The sequence below is a fragment of the Ciconia boyciana genome, chromosome 5, assembly GCF_034638445.1.
Source record: "Ciconia boyciana chromosome 5, ASM3463844v1, whole genome shotgun sequence".
NCBI lineage: Eukaryota > Metazoa > Chordata > Aves > Ciconiiformes > Ciconiidae > Ciconia > Ciconia boyciana.
Window position 1 is genome coordinate 17236052 of NC_132938.1, and position 14057 is coordinate 17250108.

The window sequence follows — 14057 nt, forward strand, 5'->3', positions numbered from 1 at the left end:
TTGTGCTAAGAGCCATGAGTACTGACTGCTTTTTGGGGTTCCATAACTGGTCTTTAAATGTGCTGTACTTTTTCAGGTATGTATTTTGTATTTTTCAAGTATGTATTTCACTTGTATTTTTCTGTAAAAATAATGCATACAACAGGATGAAGAGTTTAGCTGGTAGTGCAGCTTAAAATAATAAAGTGACAGTCCATGAGAAGCTGCTTCAAGTCTGTGAGTCACTAAGGTCTCTGTGAGGCACCCTTGGATATTCTCATGCCAAAGTAGGGTAGTTCCTATATTAGTGTAGCTATAATGTTCCTCGTGGTAGAAGCTGGTAGACAGACTTGGTGGTCAGGACAGAGGTGTTCTCTGCAGCCTAAGAGAGAAGTAATTGAAGGCCATGTGCATGGTGGTTATTTTACAGTGATGAAACTCCTCCAAAATAAGTCTTTACATGCAGTTTGCTCACATAGAAAGCAACTAATTTCGAGTTAATGTTGCATCAGTTCAGGTCTTTTTTTTGATTTTTCCCTCAACCACAGCATACCTGCCCTGGCAAACAGCAGTTGCAGTGTGCAATCAGTACAAATAAAAATAGGTTTCAATTAAAACCTTTAAGCAAGCTTTAATTGTTCTGCTTGTTAGCACTCTATTACCCCCTTGGAAAAACTGTGACTTTTTAGACTTTAAAGTAGATTGCTGTTTTGGGACACACAAAAGTTTCTGTCTGCTGCTGTTGATACAGATTTGAATGTTGCCCTTTAATTGATGCTGGTTACAAATGCATAATTCTCAGGATGCATCCAGTACCATAGATCTATGCAGGGTGTTTCTGCATACAGGAAAAGAGGTTGCTACTTAGATCTTAGTAAAGGTAGGCCAAGAGAGCTTATGTTTCAAGAACACCATGTGTACATGAATAGTGACATGTAAATACCCAAATCCCTGTTGAAAGTAACACATTAAGCTTAGGGGTCCTTTATGGGCAGAAAAATAGTTAAAGCATAAGGAATTCAAAGCTGTCATTTTTATGACAGATTATGTCATATTAAACATTTTGATGAGAAACTGAATGTGGAAGGATCAAGTGGACTTAAGTGTGTTTCATGGCCATTTATACCAGTTCTGTAAAAGAGCTATGCAACAGCTGAATTCCCATCTCAATCCCCCTTTTTCCAGTTCTTACGAAAGGGCTGCAAAAACACTACCTAACTAACAACTTCATCTTTTATGGTACCAGAATATCTCTGACTAATCTCTTCTGAAGAATTCTGAGAGGGGAGCAGCAGTAGTCAGGCAGGAAGCACTGCTAATTCTCTTCTGATTTCAGTAACCTGAGGATATAAGCCATGATTGCCTTTCGGTTGCAGCGGGTTGAAGCAGACTCTTTAAGCTTTGTTGCTGAAAGCTTTCAGTGGGCTTTGTTGGTGTGAATTTCCCTGGTGTTAGAATAGGGAAGCAAATAATGTATTTCCTCTTCTGCACAATCCAAATGGTCTGCAAGGGAAAGCTGCTCTCTGAGAGCTGGACTGTTTATCTTAGAGCTCAGCTCTAAGAGGAAGTAAAGTGATACTAAACAAACAGGTAAAAAGACAACTAGCAGGCTTTGATTTTTCAAATTCAGTGTCATAGTCTTCATTGCTTAGCAAAACCTGCAGTACAGGCAGATGACTTCTTATTTCAGCCTCATATGGGCTATCAAAATTTTGTTGTGTAGATTACCCATGGTGGTTTTATGCCACCCACTTGTCAATAAAGCAAAGAGGTTACCGCAGAAGCCTTTACAGTTTAAGACTCAGTAGTTAGATGTAGGCGGTGCTAATTGAGTCATTTTCTGTCACAGAATCTCTTTGCAAGATAGTTTTGTCAGGGCTTGTAAATCCATTTTATTCTTTTTTTCTTTCAGGCAATAAAAATGACAGCTGCCAATCAGTATCTTGTTGGACCTGGAGATCTTCAGGGGCCGTTTCAATTGGATATTGATATTTCTGGACTGATATTCACCCATCATCCCTGTTTTAGCCGTGAGCATGTGTTAGCAGCTAAATTAGCTCAGTTATATGATCAGTATTTAGCAAGAAAACAGAAGAATCTTACCAAACTTCTCACGGACAAGGTATTTGTGTTCCATTGTCATAGCTTATTGAGATAATGATGTGACAGTTTAAAGTAAAAGCTGAATTTGTTTCTTCAGAGTAGAGTGATGAAATTCTAATTGTATGTAATGAATGACATTTTGTCAGAAGGTAAAAACCGAAGGATTTCACCTAGGTTGCTGTGTGCTCAGTGCAGAACTGCATTTTTAAGATTATGAATTTCTTTGATCTTCTATTTAAAATGAACTCTATGCAGGTTCTGAGGTAAAGGGAATATAATTGTTAGAATACAGGAACATTTACATAGTATTCCTTAGAGTATCGAAAATGTTTTCCAGTGAATGACAGATAAGACTTTTTACAGGGTTGTGTACAGCGGCTCCGACAGGCAGACAGCAAAGTACAGTATTCAAGGATGGAGGGAAGTTAGTGAAGTTTAGTTTCAGTTGTCTGTTAAAAGTAAAAGGAAGCAGTTTAATTTCACCAAATTCTACAAAAGTTGATGACCCATTTCCAGGTATATATCTGTGACAGATGCTGTGTTTTAAATGCATACTGTTGTCACGTTTACTGTGTCACTCTTGTGACATGGCAAAACCCTAGGCTGAACGTAGACTCTTCTGTTCCTGGCTCCGTTACTGACTTGCTGGCTGACCTTGCCTGGGCTGCTTACCCTCTGTGTACCATCGCTCTTCCTCCATCTGTACGTTGGAAGAAATGGTAGTGGTCTCTTCTCTGGTGTAAATTTGTACATGAACATTAGGCATTGTTAGGACAATTCTAATATCAGGGCGCACAAGAATATTTTTAAAGCATTTTAAAATGCTTTTGAAATCTGAAAAGATAACAATTATTTAGAAACGTGAGGTAAATATTGTGATACGACATAGCTCTATGTAGTAGGGCTGGTCTGTTAAAAATTAGTTTGATTATTAAGTACATATAAATTCAAATTTCCATTAATGAAAGGTGATGATGATTCTCTACCTTAAAGGGCTATTATAAGGGAAAAATAATCATTGTATGCAAGGTCATTTTTATATTACTCTAATGAGGGTCAGTAGGTGCTGTACAGATACTTCTGAATTTTGGTATAAAGCATTAGGTTATAGTTCTAATGCTGGAAAAATATTTCATCCAGTGTCTCAAAATAATTCTTTGTTATACTTTAGTCTGTCATTACTTTTGAAGGATTGGCTTTAGTTTTCCATGAAACAGTGAAATAGGATGTTCGGGTTCTCCATGCCTGCATTACAGGAACCTATGTGTGGAAGGGATTTCCTGAGTGTTTCCACAATACTTTGCCAGTACTGTAGGCAACTGTGTAATATATTTTTCATAAGCAGATTTTAACAATTAGGTATTTTAGCCACCATTCTGTTACTGACAGGTAGTTTTAAAACCTGTCTCCTCTAACAGTCATTATTTAACGGCCAGATTGTGGCAGCCAAATTGTTCTTAAGCCTAAACAACTCTTCCTCCCTTTTCCCCTCCCTCCCCGCCATGTCCCAGTGGACTTCTCCTTATCCACTTCTGATGCTTGCTCTTCGTAGCTTAAAATATATCGCCTTTCAGTCCTCATTTTGGCAGGCTAAAGAAACTGCACTTTCTGTCTTCTTTTATAAAACATGCTCTCTGTGCCCCAGATGATACTGGCAGCTTTCCATGTCTTCAGTTATTCTTTCTTTCAAAATTTCTTTCAACATCTTTTTTTTTTTTTTTTTTTAATACCAGTGAGTTTAATTTTGTGGTTGCCCATGTGTGTTTTCAGCTGTATGCTTCCTGCTCTCCAGTTATGTTGTCTCTCCAGTTTGATAGATTTGTTTAAAAAATCTTTGCTCCTTGATTTGTAATTTCATTGCTTCTACTTTGGATGTAGTTGGACTTCCGTCTCCTGCAGTGCCATTAGCCATTCTGGTTTCACATTCAGTATTACCCTTAAGGAGATCTACAGCAACATAATAACTAAAATTTTAGTTCCTATCCTACTGCTGTTTCTTATTTTTCTTTCTTCTCATAGCCAGTCCTTTACATCTCTTGTCTTCACAGCCATGTATATTTTTGCATTCTCCTAAACTAGGTGTCCATCTTCCATGTAATCATTTGATGCCTATCTTCAGATCTTAGTTGAAGGGGTGGCCTCTTGTCTCGACAGTATAGCTTTGAAAGTGCATTTGAACTGTACCATTGTTCCCAGTTCTGTCTCATCCTTAGACCTTCTCTTCTTCCAGTTGTTACATGCAATATGTTATGCTTAAATGCTTTGTTGCAAGGTGCCCTGCGTCTGTAAGGCACTCATCAAATCCACAATCCACTCATTTTTGTTGTTTATTGATTTTATAGGGTTACCTTTAGTGGCCCTTCCCCTTTGATTGGTGAGCTTTCAGAATAATCCCTAGATTGGTCTTGTCGCCTTATTTAGATCTGTCACAGTGATCAAAGTCAGTAAATCTCCCTCATATGTCCAGGGATGCTAATAAGAATTTCGTCTTGAAGAGTCAGCACCTTACAGACATGGCAAAACCCTGTAAATACAGAATCAAGATAATTCAGAGTTTTCTATTATGTACTAGTAACTAGCTCTTTCATGTCAAGGTGCATTACACTGTATGCCTCACAAATGTCAAACCATGTGTTAATTGTTTGTTTGTTCGTTTAAGCTGCATGCTTTGAGGAATGCTGTGCAGTGTAGTATAGACGGTGGTAGTGCTGGTGTTCCTAGTCCTGTGGCACAACAGAGCATACCTGAATACAAAATTGAGATCAGGTAGGTATGGATTCATTAAATCATTGCTTTTTAAAACTGTATTCCTCATTTCCTTTCTATGCTGGTACAGAATATGATTCATGTCAGACTTAAATTCTGCTGTAAATAGCTCTAGAAGTATTTTGAGGGCTTAAGAGTTCTTACTGATAAGTTGACTAAAAAAAATTACGAAGAAAATACAGCTTAGGCTGAAGTCTTGATTCAAAAGTGGTCTAATTTGATTACCTTTTATTAATTACTTAGTAACTATTTACTGGTGTGTTTTGCACAATTTTAATTAAAATAATGTTTCAATAGACATCAGCTGGATGCATGAAGCTCTCACAACAATGCAAGTGATGTAATTTTTTGAACAGACAAAAGCCCTAGTTTTTTCCATCTTCTTCCTTATTACACAAGTGTTCTTGATTCACTTTGCATTCTTAGGTATTTTGGCCATGTTTTTGCCAATGGGTTAATATACATAAAATGGTAGAATTTTGTTTTACAAGATTACAGTTATTGTTCTTGGACAGTAACTGGGTAGTAAAAATATATTACACTTTTTGGCTTGGTAGTGACAGTTAGTATTATTTTTGGCAGATGGACAGTGGTGAGCTGTAAGTGTAAGCAGTATGATAAAAATTAAGTTATTTTGGAGATCTATGCTGAACAGCCTTTTAACTAGTAGATACTTAATAAAAATCTGAAAGTTCTTCACAATCTGAAAGTAGGAAATAATGTACTAATGTATATAAACAAGTTTAGACTGATGTAATGGGTCACATGTTAATACAATTTAAAAAAAATCAGTTGGGTTTTTTAATAACAATTCTACTTTCAGCCTTGAAATCTACATCTGCTTACACTTACACATACACTCATTACTCTTAGTTTGGGAATTGCTTCTTCAGATTTTCATCCCTCAAGTATGCTGTCCTGTAATACATTGGTATCTGTGCAGGACATATGTAAGTCTATATTGTATTATTTTATACTGAAGGACAAAGTCTTCCTTCCATTGAAAAAGGAGTAGCTTTTATTAATATTTTCTTAACACATCTGCTAGAGGACTAAGAGCAGGAGGTGTGCAGTTAGCATACAGTACCTTGGAGACAGGAGCTCTCACCAGGGAAAGCATGAGAATGGTAATGAGAAGGTTCACTGTGGGAGGGAGATTCTTGGATTTTGGCATCAACCCTGAGGCTTGCTTGATGGTTAATTCTAATTAGATAGAATATTCCTTCTGGGTATCTTAAGTGTTTTTCTAGGTCTTGAGTGCTTTAGTTTAGTGTCACACTATTATGAATCAGGAGAAATATAGCTGAAATTGGTGAGATCAGTGTTCCATAAGTAATGTGAGATGAGCTTGGTTGGGATTATTCTAAGGCTTTTCATATCTGTAATTCTTTCTGGCTACAGCTCTGTTGTTGGAAGCTGTTGCACATATGAGGCTCAGATGGGCTCAGGAATTTTTACTGTCATGGTGTTTAATACTAACTTGGACCACATATGTTGGTAAAAACATCTGTCCTGCCTTGTCTCTCTTTTAACATTGCATTTCCCTGATGGTCAATGTAGTGCACTCATGAGAAATTACAGATGTGAAGAGAGTGTAGCATGGAAAATAATCTAATTGTTTCCTCCACCCTCCAGTAACATAACTGATGTGTACTCTTTGCTGTCTGAAGATCAGAGCTGTAGTTTTCCATTGGTTTGAGGAAGAAATGTCATCTGAATGCAGAAAACTTCTGCAAACTAGCAATTTCAGCCCTACTGTCCTCATTTGCTGAGGAGGAAGCCAACGTATGCTGCGGATTGCAGGTTTCGGGCTCTTCTGGCTGATGTATTTTAGCAGAGGTGATTCTCTACTGAAAGGTCTTGCTTCCAAATCGAATACATTAGATAATTGTAATTACTGACCTGTGTGTTCCTCGTGTCTTTAAGCTTCATCTTCTAGCTTCATCTGGTAGACGAAGAAAAGGTTGTTGAGCTGCATGGATAAGTAATATTCAAACTGCTAGCTAATGAAGTGGAGAAGTTACTCATATTACTTTCTGGAAAGTCTGTATTTCATCTTTGTTTATTGTTTTTACTAGATTTGCTTATGCTTTTAAATAATGTATGATGTATTTATTCTCTCAGCTGTAACTCAGCCTCCATGTCTTCTTTATTCTCTGAATATTACAAGTAGTCATGTGTTAGTTTACATCTTTTTTTTTTAAATCACATTATTTTTACTAGACATGTTTAGCTACCAAGATAGTAGTGGAAACAGTCTGTGCTTGGGCTGCATTAGACATTTACATCAGAAAGGTGCGTTGTTCATTAAAAGTGCTAATGACTAGCTCTTTCACAAGGAGATTAGAGGGTGGAAATGTGAAATACCAATTCTGAGGCAAAAAAAAGCCCTGTTAATTTTGTTTGTGTTAAGAATCTTGTAGGGCTGTCAAAGGACTTACATTACTTCATACATTACTACATTACTTCATCTCTGCAAGTCCTTTTTACTGGAGCTAGAAGCATGTTAAGTTTAAAACATATTTGGTAATGTATGATTGTAATAAGCATTACTTCATAGCAGCAGTGTAGGTTTCCTGGGCTGTTTACATGAATTGATTTTAAAATGTTTTTAATGATGTACAGCTGTAATAAGCATTTCAGAAAACTTTGAGTTCTCTAGAGAATGAACTGTAATTGAAGTCAGATTGCCCAAAATGCAAGAGACTAGAGTACAGAAGGAAATCAAATCCTGCCATCTTCAAGTCTGGGTTTTATGCTTCTTGGATTTAAACCACTACAGCCATCAATCAAATTGAAACCATCACTTGGCTTTTGGTATTGCAAGTTTTCACTCTGTTGTTCCCTTGAGTTATACAATTCTGATTGATTTTGTGTATATGTATATATATTTCTAGGCAAACCAGAAGACTTCGTGATGCTGAACAAGAAAAAGACAGAATGTTGCTTAAGACCATTATAAAAGTTTGGAAACAAATTAAATCCCTCCGTGACTTTCAGAAGTTTACTAACACACCCATGAAACTGTATTTGAGGAAGTATGTTTTGATAAGGCTTTTTGTACTTCATTTGCCAGCAGTGGAGTTTTAATATGATTAGTCAATTTGGGAACTGACAATTCTGATATGAAGGGTGGAAAAGTAAGAATTTGAATAGTGTCTGGCACTGGTTGAGCCTAACACTATTCTTTTTGAGTTTGGGGAGGAAGGAAGGTTAAAATAACAAGTAACAGAAAGGAATTTCTAAAGGCTAATGAGTAAAGAAGAAGTAATTATATTCATTCTGGATGGTAACTATCTGCTATCAACTCTTAGACTATCTTTGCTAGTATTTTTAAATAGAACACACTTTTGATACAATGAAATTAATTCATGGAGAATTAGACTTATTATATTATAGACTTAATTGTAGCCCTTATGTTAATTTATGCAATGTTGATAACTTGTTTTGAAGGGAAGAGATTGATCAGAGATTGGATGAAAAAGCATATGAAGCAGAAATTCAAGCTGAGATAAAGGAATTACTAGAAGAATGTATGGAAGAATATGAAAAGAAAATGGAGGAGTATAAAACTGAGCTACAAGAGTGGAAATCCTGGAAGAAGACACAGGTTTCTTTAAATCATTCCATTGCACAAAAAGTAAAATTATTACTAAATGTGTTCAAAATTTGTTCTTGTAATACAGAAAAAAAATCTATTTCAGGATAGCTATGCATAAATTTTGTGATGTATTTGGATACATTCTGTCTACTTAGAATTTGTTAGTAAATTAATTGTTAATTAAAAAGTAAAAATGTGCTAGGTTTTTGTGGAGCATGGTCTTCCTGCTATTGATTTTCAGCACTTCAGCAGTTCTTTCTTTAAATGTAATAATTTTGCAGCATTCCTATTAAATTCATGTCTGTCTTGCAAAGAAAAAACATGGATGAATTTTGTGTGGGTGCGAGTGTGTTGTGGTTTAACCCCAGCCAGCAATTAAGCACCACACAGCCGCTCGCTCACTCCCCCCCCCGGTGGGATGGGGGAGAGAATCAGAAGAGCAAAAGTGAGAAAACTCATGGGTTGAGATAAAGACAGTTTAATAGGGAAAGCAAAAGCCACGCACGCAAGCAAAGCAAAACAAGGAATTAATTCCCTCCTTCCCATGGGCAGGCAGGTGTTCAGCCATCTCCAGGAAAGCAGGGCTCCATCACGCGTAATAGTTACTTGGGAAGAGAAACGCCATCACTCCGAACGTCCCCCCTTCCTTCTTCTTCCCCAGCTTTATATGCTGAGCATGGCATCATATGGTATGGAATAGCCCTTTGGTCAGTTTGGATCAACTGTCTTGGCTGTGTCCCCTCCCAACTTCTTCTGCACCTGGCAGAGCATGGGAAGCTGAAAAGTCCTTGACCAGTGCAAACATTACTTAGCAACAACTAAAACACCTCTGTATTATCCACACTGTTTCCAGCACAAATCCAAAACATAGCCCCATACTAGCTACAATAAAGAAAACTCTATCCCAGCCAAAAACTGCCCAGAGTGGTCAAGCAAAATCATTATGGGGTGTTTCTAATGAACAAGCAGTTAATGTCATCTCATGTAAATTTATGTTCAGGAGTGTCCTAAAATGGAAAAATTTAATTAATATTCTAGCCTTTTACATCTGAAAAGTTTTATTGCTAATAATTTATACTGTAGTTAAGGTCTCAGTTGTGCTTCAAGGGGATATTGACAAATAGAGGAGCTAGAACAACACACTGCAACAGGATGATCTTTGGAATAGCCTGTGGCAGTGCCAGCAAAATCAGACTTGCTTTCATAGTTATGTGGCAATGTACTGGATACCCCAGGGTAATGGTGATTATACTTGAATATAATTTCTGCCCAGTTTGAACACTGTGGGGTTTTGGATACCAAAGCAAAATAAAGTTTAAGGAAATGCTTCAAATACAGTTTTCAAGAATCTAGTACATCTGCTGATACTTTTATGGAAAGTTTTTTCATATAGCAGCATCTATGGAAAGCACTTAAGATGTTTGACGGGAAGCTGATCTGCCAGTATTGGAAATTCCTGTTATCAGAACACTAGTTGGCACATGACTTATTAGTATCATGTCAATTCACTTGTAGGTTCAGAGGAATAAATGTAGACATTAAAATGAAGGCAGATGGTCTTGAGCATTGATCCTAATGGGAACTGTTCATCTACCTCTAGCCAGTTATGCTTCACAAATACCATGGTGGGTGGTTCCAGCCAAAGCTGCTCTCAGCATCTTTTTATTGTGTTAGTCACAAACTGTCTTGAGACTGAGATGATTGTGGTTCTTTTGCTTCAGAGTGAAATGTAGTACACAGGCCTTCCTTTCATGCCCAGAAGTACTTTATTTAATTTTACTCAAAGTAGTTCGTGGGTTAATCACTGCTGTTGGTGTTTTGATCACGTGATCTAAGGAAGACACTAGAGGTAGGAGAGACTAGATAAATTTAAAAGGAAATACAAGAACAAAAAGGGTAACATAAAATTAGACCAAGAAAGAAAGAATATTTATTAATAAAAGTATGTGAACAAGTTGTTTGGCTAAATACTTCAGTTACTGAGGAGAAACTGCTTTCCTTACCTCCTCCTCTTTTGCTTATGGTGCCTTAAATCGTGAAGAGACTGGTGCTTCCAAGCAAGCTGAACTTCCAAGTAATCTGTAAGTCTGTGGAAGGAGGAACTGGCTTGCAGTTGTTTAAAGCTGAACATGCATATGAACACTGGACTTCTGCAGTTTAGGAGATGCTGAAAAGCAAATGGTGTTCTGTTTATTCTTCTGTTTGGCATAGAGGAAGGGAGGGGATCATTCTGCTTATGCTAAAAGATACTGCTAAGCTAAAGAGCTTGTGCTCCAAAGTTTGTGGCACATGTGCATTCACTTTGTCAATGTGTATGCAGACAATACATCTCGAAGAACTGTGTCTACCGGTTGAGTAACCTTCCTTCAATCCTAACAGAATGCACATGGTAACTCAGGCTAAATGAGAAGTCATCTGCTAGCCAGAATGTTCAAGAAATGTGTTTATTTTGAAAGTTGGTTGGGAAGGTTAAATAAATGTTTTGTTTGAAGCACATTATGTTTTTGAAGCATATGAATGGAACACATTGCTGAATTCTGAATCTGAAGTAGTACTATAGAATGAGAGAAATCTTATTCTTGTGTGTGGTGATTTTAAAATTGCACAGTCATTTCTCATACATGTTTATCACTTGTGAATCACGAGAACAAGAGAAAAAAACTACTGATTGAAACAAGTTCAGGAAGAACATTATTATTTTTATATGCAGAAGTCCAAGAAGAAAAAAAAGAAAAAAGACATTCATGAAGAAGAATCAGTAGAAGATTGTGATCTTGGTGAGGAACGTGTAAAACCCATCCCACCTAAAATGGCCAATAGCCTGGAAATAGAGCAGCAGGTTAGAGAAAAAGCTGACAACTGCAGAAGGAAACCTGGAGAGCCTGCTCTAATTCCTGAACTGGTCCTGTCAGGAAGCATAACTCCAACTGAGCTGTGTCCTCGGTAAGATAAATGTTGGCCTGCAAACTACTTTGTTCATTATTTTCTGCTGTTATTTATTAATTGATTGTTTGTACAACTTCAGAAGCGTGTGCTCACCATTCTGTTTAGCCAAGTGATAAAACTTCTGCTTCGGAAGCTGATACAACTTAATTTGTTTTCAAGTCACATGTAACCTTGTATACACTGGGCTTGGGGGATGCACGTCTACACATTCCCTTTGAACCTCCTGATGTTACTTGAGCATCTGCGTAGAACAGTGGTGTGTATATATAAAGAAGTTGTTTTCAGTGTAGAGTCTAGGTCACTTCTGGCAGTACCACTCTCACTAGCTAGTCCTTTACACCAGGTCTGTGCTATAGTTAACAAAGGGAAAATAAAGAAATTGTGTCGCAAACCAGAGATTTCACTGTGGATAAAGTAAATAAATTTACTTGTTTGTGTTACTTTCCACATTTACACGTGCAATTTAACATACATTTAGCAGATTTTAGTAATTTAAAAACTGCTTTGTTTTGTACTTATTCAGCAAATAGCCTCATCAAGGAATATTGCTTGGCTGTTCTAGTCCCAATGACTAAAAACTTCAAAATCTTAACTCAATTTCATATCATTTGTTGTGCTTTGGAGGAGCGGATTAGCAGGGAATTTTGTTTCCCTAAATAACTCCTTTTATATGGAGGTGGCTTTAGTGGATCTAAAATTTGACCTGTTCATTTTTAAATCACTTTATATTCATGAGAAGGTAAAACAACTGTTAAATAATAGTTTTAAAGTTGTTCCTGTCTAGTGACACTTTTAGAAGAATACCATCTTTAACTGACTTCTGTTTCCCCTTGAGGAATCAGATTCTTATTAAAAATAACCAAAGAATAAAAATGTTATTAAAAATGTTATGACAGCTCTTTTGACATATTTACAGAGCAGAAGTTTTGCGACGAGAAGATGTGAAGAAACGCTCAGCATTTATAAAAGTCCTTTTCAACTCCAAAGAAGTATCAAGGACTGCTACCCGACCAATAAGTTCAGATTTCAGAGTTCACTTTGGACAGATTTTCAATTTACAAATATTCAATTGGCCAGAGAGTTTGAAACTACAGGTAGATAATGATTTATCATAATAACTTTTTAAAAGATAATATGAAATGTAATTACACCTGTAATGCTTGTATTTTGCTCTATGGTAGTGTTGTAAAGACTGAAAAACCTGTGAAAGACCCTTTGTAAATCATCAATCTTATACCCCTTCCTTGCTTCTCCAGTCACAAACTTTCAACTTTGCTGCTACATTTTTGATGCTTGTGCTTTATATATTTTTTTAATATATATATATATGTGTGTGTTATATATAAGATGACTATGGGCTGCATGGGGGAAATTAAACAATTGGGATGTGATTAAATATGTTAGTGGAGCAGCCTCTTAATTTTAGAAAAACTGATTTATGTTGCAGATAAACTTGCCAGAATGGTCATCTTAAAACATTATTGTCCACACAGTAAAATCATCATAATGTTTGCTGGAGGGGGATAAAAAAAAAATTCATTGCTAGTAATGTCCATAACTGCACTTGACTTGATCAACAGTGCAGTTAAGTCAAACCACCACCACGCTCATTCCAAGTATGAGTTAATGAATGAGTCACATGAATAATTTTCAGAGCCAATACAATATATTTTTAGGAGGAACACAGTCAGCATCCTACTTCTCCTGTTAGGTGACTTTTCCTGTTAGGTAGCTTACCACTGCTCTTTCAGGGGTGGGTGTATAACCCTCGCCTGCTCCATTTATATAATGCACAAATTGAAAGGGAAAAGGAATACCATCTTCTTGGATTAAAAACATCTGAATGGAGGAACCACTCACATCACTCTGAGCCTGCAACTGGCCAGGAAAGAGGGAAGCAGCCTGCAGTACTGCCAGAACAGGGGGAGTGTGTGCCTTACCCTGCCTTTTGTGGTAAGGGAGAATTAGTGAGGCAGAATCCCTCTGGCATCTTCACCTGATGCCAGTGACTGTCACAATCAGTTGAATATTATGCAACGATGCTCTTTAAAGCCTAGAGTTTGCCGTACTATTCTCAGATGCATTAGGAAGGTGAGAAGGTTATATTTCTAAGAAGAATTCAGACCAAGTTAGCTGCTGGTGGCTGAAATGTCTGCTAATTGGATATTTTAGGAAGTAAATTAATACAGTTGCCTTAAATGAATTATTTCATGCTTAAGTCATAGCAAAATCTTTTGTCCAAATACCCTACGTTTTCAACTTCTCATGAATACATGTGTAAATTTTTTACTATGTCTGTCACCGTGTTTTTTTCTAGATATATGAAACAATGGGTATGAGCAGTACCACCTTGTTGGCTGAAGTGTTCATACCTGTTCCTGAGACTACAATTCTGACAGGCAGTGCTCCTATGGAAGAAATAGAGTTCAGCAGCAATCAGCGTGTGATGTTGGACCATGAAGGAGTTGGGAGTGGTAGGGACTCTCAGTCTTTCTCAGTTCAATGTTTCTCATTTTGCTGAAACCACGTAGCAGTAACAGGCTGGCGTAAGTTTCAGAGTAAATTCAGTGAAGGGTGTTTACAGATTCTGTAACTGAATCTTGTAATATGGTCACGATTCTTATTATTAAAGTTTGCTGTGGACTTTTTGTCTCTTACTAAT

General features: G+C 37.0%; 1 protein-coding gene across 5 annotated transcripts in view; it reads left to right on the top strand.

The window, feature by feature from the left end:
* The window catches only part of CC2D2A (coiled-coil and C2 domain containing 2A), a 66464-nt gene that overhangs the window by 18586 nt on the left and 33821 nt on the right, over positions 1 to 14057 (top strand). For 4 of the 5 annotated variants that reach the window (XM_072862087.1, XM_072862091.1, XM_072862090.1 and 1 more), the window contains 7 exons: positions 1892 to 2101; positions 4742 to 4848; positions 7746 to 7886; positions 8302 to 8488; positions 11160 to 11392; positions 12312 to 12489; positions 13713 to 13869. In XM_072862087.1, the coding sequence (XP_072718188.1) occupies positions 1892 to 2101; positions 4742 to 4848; positions 7746 to 7886; positions 8302 to 8488; positions 11160 to 11392; positions 12312 to 12489; positions 13713 to 13869 (1213 nt within the window). The remainder of the gene's footprint in view (positions 1 to 1891; positions 2102 to 4741; positions 4849 to 7745; positions 7887 to 8301; positions 8489 to 11159; positions 11393 to 12311; positions 12490 to 13712; positions 13870 to 14057) is intronic. The other variant, XM_072862088.1, reaches the window with a different exon arrangement.